Source organism: Misgurnus anguillicaudatus, chromosome 3 (genome assembly GCF_027580225.2).
Source record: "Misgurnus anguillicaudatus chromosome 3, ASM2758022v2, whole genome shotgun sequence".
NCBI lineage: Eukaryota > Metazoa > Chordata > Actinopteri > Cypriniformes > Cobitidae > Misgurnus > Misgurnus anguillicaudatus.
The window spans coordinates 37,208,395-37,217,371 of NC_073339.2; the positions used below are offsets into that span (position 1 = coordinate 37,208,395).

Consider the following 8,977-nt stretch of genomic DNA (forward strand, 5'->3'; position numbering starts at 1 on the left):
TCAAATTTGTTTATTGCATAAACATTAAAGGAACAGTATGTAAGAAATTTATATTAATTAATCATAAAATGGCCCTAATATGTCACTAGAAATTAAGAAATCATTTTCATTTCAAATACTTTTATCACTGACAACAGTCGTCCGACCAGAATATTGTCATTTAAAAAGTGGAGTTGCAGCCCTCAACTGATGTTTATGTTGTCATTTTGTGTATTGGCCACCAGTTGTGTGGTTGCAGTACCAGTTTTAGCCACAAGTTTTGTGATTGCAATACCAGTTTTGGTCACAATCCTATACTGTTCCTTTAATTTAACCCACATATACTTTCATTTCATATAATTATGTCTGCTTTTATAGTAGTTCAATAATCTACCAGATATCTGGATATATGTGTTCATTATTGATACTATCAATATGAAGTGTTTTGTTTTTGGTTGTGCATTCCAATTAATATCAATTCAACTGCAGTTGGTTTGTTTTGACTTAAACCTTCATAACTTAAAAAATACAGCTAAGTAGCACCATAAAACAAAATAATAACATGATAACATAATAATAAACATGTTTTGACAAAAATGTTAAAAAACAGATTTATCTCGTTTTGCAACGAAACTCTTCATATATGGATGAACTATTTTATGATTATAAATAAGTGAATCAATTCTAAATGATCGTAGAGTTCAGATATAAATCATTGCTGTATTTTGGTAATACATTTTATTTAGGTTATGTACAAAGGGCCTTGTTATAAACAAGACATTTGTGTAAAATAAATTAGATAAATAAGATTATAAATCTTAATAACATCAGATTTTACTTAGACTCTCTTTGTAAACTCAAAAAAATGATTCATTCAATTTACTAAATTTTTTGGTAAATGGTTGCAATCAATTTATTTAAGCTACATTTAAGCAAAAAAATAAAATAAAAAAACTTTGGTTTAAATGTAGCTTAAATAAATTGATTGCAACCACTTACCTTAAAAAATTAAATAAATTGGATACCTAAATGGACAAATATCAGCAATCACAAATCTTATTGTGTAAGATTGAATATTTAGTAGTAATAATAATAACAATTTCCTGTACAAAATATTTCCTGTATCAGTCAGACAAGAAGCAAAATAAATGTCTTTTTAATAAAATATGAAAATATTCTTTTTTAGTTCATCAGTCTACTGAACGTCAAGTTCAACATAAAATTCAAAACCAGTTTGAGTTTGATATGTCACAGACATTTTATAGTTATTTATTATAATAAATTAATAATAACATAGTAATAACACACAAACGCGCATTAATGTCTATAAAGAGGTCGCCTTGAGCATTTCAGGAGCGTCTGGTGTTTTCTTGTCTTCGTTGATCTCAACATTCATTGTCGGATTGTCATACATCTCTATTCCTTCTTTATTTTCATGTTTTTCCATCTCCTCATCTTCTTCCGTAAAATTGCAGCACTTGCAACAACAGCAGCAGCGAGCGGCCATCCTGACAACGATTCTATCCCATGGTTCCAGAGAGTGAGCCCACAGTGGGAGGAAGTCCCAAGATTGAAGACAGGAAGGAAGCCACCCTGGTTTCTGCTTTTGTAAAATGTTAACGACAATAGCGAAAACAAGAACAGCCACTATGGGTATTAACACCCCCACAAGGACCTGCCAACCAGCCAGAGAAAGGCCGAAGATGAAAAGAGGAAAGGCGAAGAAGCAGGTGATGATGTAGAAAATGGCAAACCATCGGTACTGGGCTGTTATGTCACCCAGAGCCTTTGCCATACGAATGGGAAGACGTGTCAAGGGGATCGGGTACCACAACAAAATCCCAGAGAGGTTGAAGAAGAGATGAACCAGGGCTATCTAATAAAGAAAGAAGATACACTGTGACATCATGAACTGGGTGTGTAAATTTGTGTGTGTAAATATGCATGGCATACTTACCTGTAATGAATTTTCCAGTGTATCCCCTGGGCTGGCCATTGCTGCTAGTATTGCTGTCGTAGTTGTGCCAATGTTTGCTCCCAGGGACAGAGGATATACCCTTTCAATGCTTATGACACCAATACCTGCAATCAAAAAGAGCACAGCCATACTACAGTCAAAATCTGCATACCTTTACACTCATATAGGGGTACCATTGTCTCAACTAATAAGCAAATCTTAACAAAAGTTATTGGTTGTACTGACCTACAAGAGGAGTTATAGCGGAGGTGAAGACAGAGCTGCTCTGGACAATAAACGTCATTCCAGCTCCCACCAGGATTGCAATGTATCCAGTCAACCACCCGAACGGGAATGGAAAATCTGTACATAAACATCATCAAAGCGTAAAAGAGGCCGAACTAAATGTCAAACTGACTCTGGAGTGTTTTATTCTTTAACAAAAATTGTGTTCACTTTTTTGGTTAAAAGTATATCTTGATGCTGACCAGTATTGATGATCTTCTTGATGACTACAGCCACCTGACCCTTAAGCATCGAGTTCAGCAGCTTCACGATCAAAATGAGGCATGTGCACAGGATGAGCAAAGAGCCAAACAGCAAAATCAGACCCACTGCCAGGTCAGACAGGTTTGTGTTTACAAAAATGTGATTACCTGTGTCGATAAAAGGAAAACAACAGATGAACAAATGTAATCTCACAACCTGAACAGTTTACAAGGTGGCTGATTTTGATAAAAACAGGTACAATTATTAAGAAAAAAAACCTCAAATAATAATACCCATCCCTAAATGCAATGTCACAGAGGCGAAAGCAAATAATAGAGAAACGTACAAATTTGGTCATACATTAAATATGCAAAATTGGCATGAGTTTGTGTTGGAATTTATATACAAATGTAATAAAACAGCTTCAGTACATATTGTGTGATTAATTCAAATATTATTAATAATTTAAATTATTATTTTATTATTCTTGTTGTTAATTTGATGGCCATCTGAGTAGTATTACATTATAATTAAATTAGAAATCGCATTTTAAACACATTATAAATGTTAGAAAATGTATTGCAGAAACACATTATTACAACTATAAACTATGTAATAATGAATTGTGCAGTTACACCGTACAGTTTCCCTAATTCCTGTATTCTCTGTTATTTGGGCGGGGCTAAAAGGGTGGCTCGATGTTGCACTGGAGCCACCAAGCCTGGCCCCGCCCCTAACACAATTGCGCATTCCTTCAGGTTCTAGCTGTATTATTTTAAAATTGAAAGAGATGGCAGCGTTCTTGAGAGTAGGACACGCCCCCAGCATTTGACAGCAAAAAATGGACGACTTTTTAATTAACTCTTTCCTCGCAAGCGTTTTTTTAAAAAGTTGCGAGCCAGGGCCAGCATTTTTCATGATTTTCACAAAAGTTTAATGCTTCCAGAAAATGTTCTTCTTTAAATATATAAACAAACAATATTTCAAATTAAAGAACAGACTCCTTATGAAAATTAACCATGGTTTTACTACAGTTAAAACCAAAAAAACATGGTTACTGTAATAAAACCATGCTAACCACAACATAACCAGGGTTTTGCTGATAGTACTCAATACACCAAAACCATGGTTACTACACTTTTACTAATTTTCGTAATGGGGACCCTCTGCTTTCAAACAAAAAACTTTCATCCTACCTTCATTAGTTCTCTTTTTATCACCTGTCAAATATGGGTAGGTTTCTTCAAAAACACAAATTTCTGAGCAAAAAGCTGAGATAATTCCATTTTTGTGAAGGACTTTTGATAGAGATGCAGAATGATCTTTAAAACATACACTGAGTTATTTCTCTTTCACTTGAGGCGCTACTTCCGGGTTGTAAAAAATTGCGGAAGTGCGCCACCTGGTGGATAATAGCGGAACGCCGGAAATTCTCGTCATTGGCAGGGAAGTATTTTTTCTTAATTAAAGCAACACTATGTAGTTTCCGTGTAAAAATGACTTGCAGCTCCCCCATGTGGTTGAAAAGTGCAACAGTGCCTGGTCTCAGACACTCTTCTGCAGGCAGGAGGAGGGACGGGGCTGTGTTTCCTACCCTCCATCGCCACTTTCAGAGTGTGCTTGTAGCAGCTAGGAGGCTGCTCAGGTTGCAGCAACAGTACAATTTGTCCAGTTAAAAGTTGTTCTATCACTGAAATAATTTTAGAGACATTATTTAAAGGTAAAAAAAACTACATAGTGTTGCTTTAACGAGTTTTCTAGTCAATGGCAGCGAAAGAGTTAATTTGGTGTTTTTTATCATCCAAATTTGGCTGGGTGGTTAATAACACATTTTCCTGTGGTGTGACAAACTCAGAACACATATAAAATATTTTAAATTTGTAATTTAAATTTTATTTTTATATAAATACAGATTTGAGCTGCATGCAGTCTAAAAATATTGGGTTGCTTTAACCCAATATTTGGGTAAATATTGGACAGAACCAACTAATAAATAACAAATATATGCTGGGTTGTTGCCACCCAACTATGGGTTGAAACAATCCACCATTTGGGTTAAAAAAACGCAGCATGTTTATCTATAATTCAACAGTTGGTTCTGTCTAATATTTACCCAACTATGGATCAAACAAAAACAATTTTTGTAGAGTCTGAAAACTATAAAAATGACACAAAAAAACACTGAAATTATATGGTTATTTTATTATATGGTGGTTTTAACTTCAATAAAAAAGAGTGTCATTTCTAACTTACATTTTTTGATGTTTATAATTTCTGTAACATTTTTCAATTCCCAGCAAGAAAAGATTGTGCAGTTTTCCGCTGTCACATTCTGAAGAGTCTAAAAGAAACAATCAGGTGTCAGAAGAAAACAAGAGGTGGTACCATCAATAAATTCAATAAATATCTTTATCTATCAGAAATAATCAGAAAAAATACCGTGTTTTTTGTAGTTTGGCACCAGATCTTGATAAGAGACTTGTTTTTTGCTTCAGGGTCCCCAATAGCACTGCCACTTAACACAGACTCATCAAGCTATGGAAATATTACAATCAAACCGTAAATTACTCCTATTCCCTCTTCTAATCTTTTATAAACCTGATTTGAGTTTGCTTAATCTTTCACTCATTTCTTTTCACAGCAACCCTTGTAACTTTGTACTGTACGGATGGCAATATAAGTTGGTGCTCATATAATCTCTTCCCATTTATTAATAACTCATTTATTAACTCTCTCTAAACATACAGACAGATCTGACACACACCTCTATGATAGACTTGGTGAGCGGGTCGGTAATGACATTTAGGAGGTCAGGTGCATTTTCTCCCGTCTGAATATGGAAAGACTTCACTATGAGTTCTGTGAGCTTCACCAGGTAACCTGAGGCAGCTTCCAGTGGTAACAGGATTAGGACGGAAAGCCAGTTGAAGAAATCATGCACTGTTGCTCCGGCAAATGCCCTGGATACAGAAAAGCGATTATTTGTTATTCTCATGGATTAATCAGTTAATACATTTATACGTGTTTGCTCTTATTTTCACCTGCGAAACATGTTCCTGTCCCCAGCTTGCGTCATTGCCACAATAGTATTTGTGACTGATGTGCCAATGTTGGTCCCCATGATCACAGGAACAGCAGTCGAGACTTGAAGCACTGTTGAAGAGCGGTTTATTAGTGAGACAAAATGTTGACATGGCAATGATTGAGTTATTTTTCTTTGCTAGTAGATGTGATCAGTACAATAATATTTTAATAAATGTTTTTTATATCACGAAGCACCTGTAGCTTTGCAGACTACATTGTTGGCTCCTATAGACAAAATGTTAAATGCTCTCTTTCTTAATATAGTTTCTGCTAAATTAGTAAATGTAATGTAATGTAGTTGTCAAATTTCTACACCCTTTATCATTACAATTATTCATTTTTACTCACATCCAGATGAGACCATGCTGACCACAATTGATGAAGACGTGCTCGAGCTCTGAACTAGCAGAGTTACCAGCATCCCAATTACCAAGCCTGCCAAAGGATTCGACAGTACTGCATTATCCTGGAAGATGTCTCCTGCCGCTTTACCTAAAGAAACATAAGACTGTGAATAAAGGTAAATAAAGGTTACGATCAAAAATGTGCCTTTCAATACCTCCAACAAGCTGGAAGCCAGAGCTGAGGATGTCCAGTGAGCAAACAAACATATAGAGCAGACCAAGCAGACCAATAAGTTTTCCTGCTGTGATTAAAACTTTGAGGATCTTTCCTTTTGTGTCCAGATCTGAGTGAACATAAAGAAAGAGACAAATAATTAAAACTATTGTGGAAGCATTGCCAAAGTCATGGGTTTGAATCCTATCGAATGCACAAAATGATAAAATGTATGTTAAAAGTTTATTCTAAAAATGCTGGGTTATTTTTTAATAACAGTCAAAAAGGGACAAACCCAACCCACTGGGTTGTAATTTTACCAATGCATGGTTGTTTTAATGCACTGTTGGGTCAAATATTAAAGTTTTGTGGGTTTAACACAACATGTCAATTTTTACCATGCTAGGAAAAGGGAGTAATTGTATTTTATTTTATTAAATGCGTAAGTGTAAATTACACATTACAAAACATATCCACAGCTTACCTGCCCATTTAACCCCCACGTCCTTCAGTTCAGGCAAATCCCATGGATCATCCTCAATAAGAGCTGCTGTGGAGATGGCAGGGGCCATGGAGACAGACTTTTCTGGAACTGAGGATAAAACTTTGGATTATTCAACAAAACAAATTTGCAACAAAACAATATTCAAATTTTATAAATATTCATTATACATACCATCAAGCACTACTTTTGCCATGTCTTTACAACTCTCATTCATCTCAGGACGAGGTGCCATTGTCTGTGATAAACATCATCTTATGCTTTACTAAATCAGTTTTATGGACTAAGCATGTCATTGTACATTGTCATAAAGATAATGGAGTTTTTTTTCTTTTATGTAATTGTTTTATTGCAGTGAGATATGATTTGAAAGATATACATATTCAAATCCATAAAATATTTGAAGTAACAATTTAAATTTTATTTAAAAAAAAGAATTATAATAGATTGAATACTTACCAAATTTCAAAAAGCATGTTTGACATATCATTACGTAAATACAGAATTATTTATAGAGACATTGTAAAGATTAAATGGACACACTGGACAGATCAAAGCTTCCTCCATTGATAAGACTCACATGGTTTTATATTGATTTCTGTACTGTGCTATTTACAGTAATTTCCACGCCAGTTTTTTTCCACTGATTCTAAAAAATATCAACAGCTTGTGTTTCATCATAATTTTAAATTTGCTTTTAATATTCAGTTGGAATAATTTTGAAGTACAAATAATTACAAAAAAATTCACAAAAATTATATCCACAGCCCATGTGCTATTGGTAAAGTCAAACATCTTTTCCTAAGTCATCAATTTTACAAATTCTTCATTTTATTTTCATATGTTTTTATGGTTTCTTTTCACTCACCTGATGTGTCGTTGGGTTGTCCGTGTTGACTTCTCAATAAATAAATAAATAAATAACCCTTTCAGTGGAGTCAAGTATGCTCCCTATTTACTTCCACTAACCAAACCTCCTCTCTTCCACCTGTTCCCAAGGGCACCAAAGATGTACGCTTTCTTTCGGATCTAAGCTGAATAAATCATAGCCAGAATGAAGAACTCTGACAAGCTCACTTTTGACCCTCTTTGAAACCGGTCTTCGTGTGACTTGTCACCTCGTGTCCTACATGTGCTCTGTTAGTGGCATTTATAGCCATCGGTAGATCACTGAGGATTCCCTGTGTCCAAGGTTTACCACATCATTGATAAAACTCTGGGATATGAACACACACACACACACACACACACACACACACACACACACACACACACACACACACACACACACACACACACACACACACACCATCCCAGAGTGATCCTATAGTAATACCAGTATTTTTTTAGTCCCCATGAGACAACTAGTTTATACGTTACACAGAATGATCTAAAATACTATCTAAAATAGCAGACGTTTTCTGTGAGGGTTAGGTTTAGAGTTTGGGGAGATAGTCATTACGTCTATGGAAAGTGCCCATAAAGCATGGAAACACACTGTGTTTGTGTAATTCACTGTGTCTGCTGAAATTTCTATGTTCTTGATATGAAAACCCTTCAGAAGCAAGTACATGCCCACATTGGCGCATTGAATTAAACTGCCGTTGAACATGAAATATCAGTTATTCCTCTGTATGTGTTAGTATGTAAAATAGTGTGGCTGTAAACCCTGAATCTAGGTCACTGATCAATACATGGACATTCCTGCTAGCACATGACAATCTGTTCTAAATGAATTGGGTCATTATTATTATTATTTGTCATGAGAGATACAATAAACTATATCTGTCTATGTCCTTTCATATTAAAAAGCCACAAAATAAAATCGACATAAATCAAGCAAATCTCAACCGAGTGATGGGGTGACTCTCTAAGTTTTTACTGTAGGTTGTTACATTGCATTGAAGTTAAACTGCAGTGCTCTCTGCTGGTTTAAATGCACTGGTCAAGGGTTTGCCATTAATGCAGGTAAACAATAAAAAACGTTGACTTTATTGCTGCAGTGATATAAATGAATCAATTCACGTTACTTTCTGTGTAATAAAGGGTCTTATTACCATAAAAATATTGAATAACCTTCTGCCTTCTCCAACACCATCTTCATGGTTTTTTTTTTAGTTACCTTTTTCATTTGACTGCTTATATTTCTTTCTTACCCTTTGTTTTTGCTCTCCCAACACTCCAAAAACAAACGGTGCTATATAGCACCAAAAGTGGCTCTTTGCTCGTAATCATAGAAGAACCATTTTTAGCGCCATATAGCACCTGTGAAGCACTGTTGCACCTGCACTGTTAAACCTTACCAGGCCTGCCAGCTAGTTACTGTACAGCATCTGTAATGGTGACTTACTGGCAACAGTGTTGCCAGTATAGTACTGGGTCTATGACAATTCAGTGAATAACTGGCA

The 8,977-nt window shown here is 35.3% G+C and overlaps 1 protein-coding gene across 1 annotated transcript; it reads right to left on the bottom strand.

The window, feature by feature from the left end:
• Positions 1-965: 965 nt before the first annotated feature.
• On the bottom strand, positions 966-7,731 carry slc34a2a (solute carrier family 34 member 2a). The gene is made up of 13 exons (XM_055205755.2): positions 7,438-7,731; positions 6,744-6,807; positions 6,552-6,659; positions 6,069-6,197; positions 5,858-6,001; positions 5,467-5,578; positions 5,190-5,385; positions 4,865-4,960; positions 4,679-4,766; positions 2,425-2,592; positions 2,183-2,299; positions 1,937-2,061; positions 966-1,855 (listed from the first exon to the last, which is right to left on the bottom strand). The coding sequence occupies exons 2-13, from the start codon at positions 6,802-6,804 to the stop codon at positions 1,304-1,306; spliced, it is 1,896 nt and encodes a 631-aa protein (XP_055061730.2). The 5' UTR covers positions 6,805-6,807; positions 7,438-7,731; the 3' UTR covers positions 966-1,303.
• Positions 7,732-8,977: the final 1,246 nt, after the last annotated feature.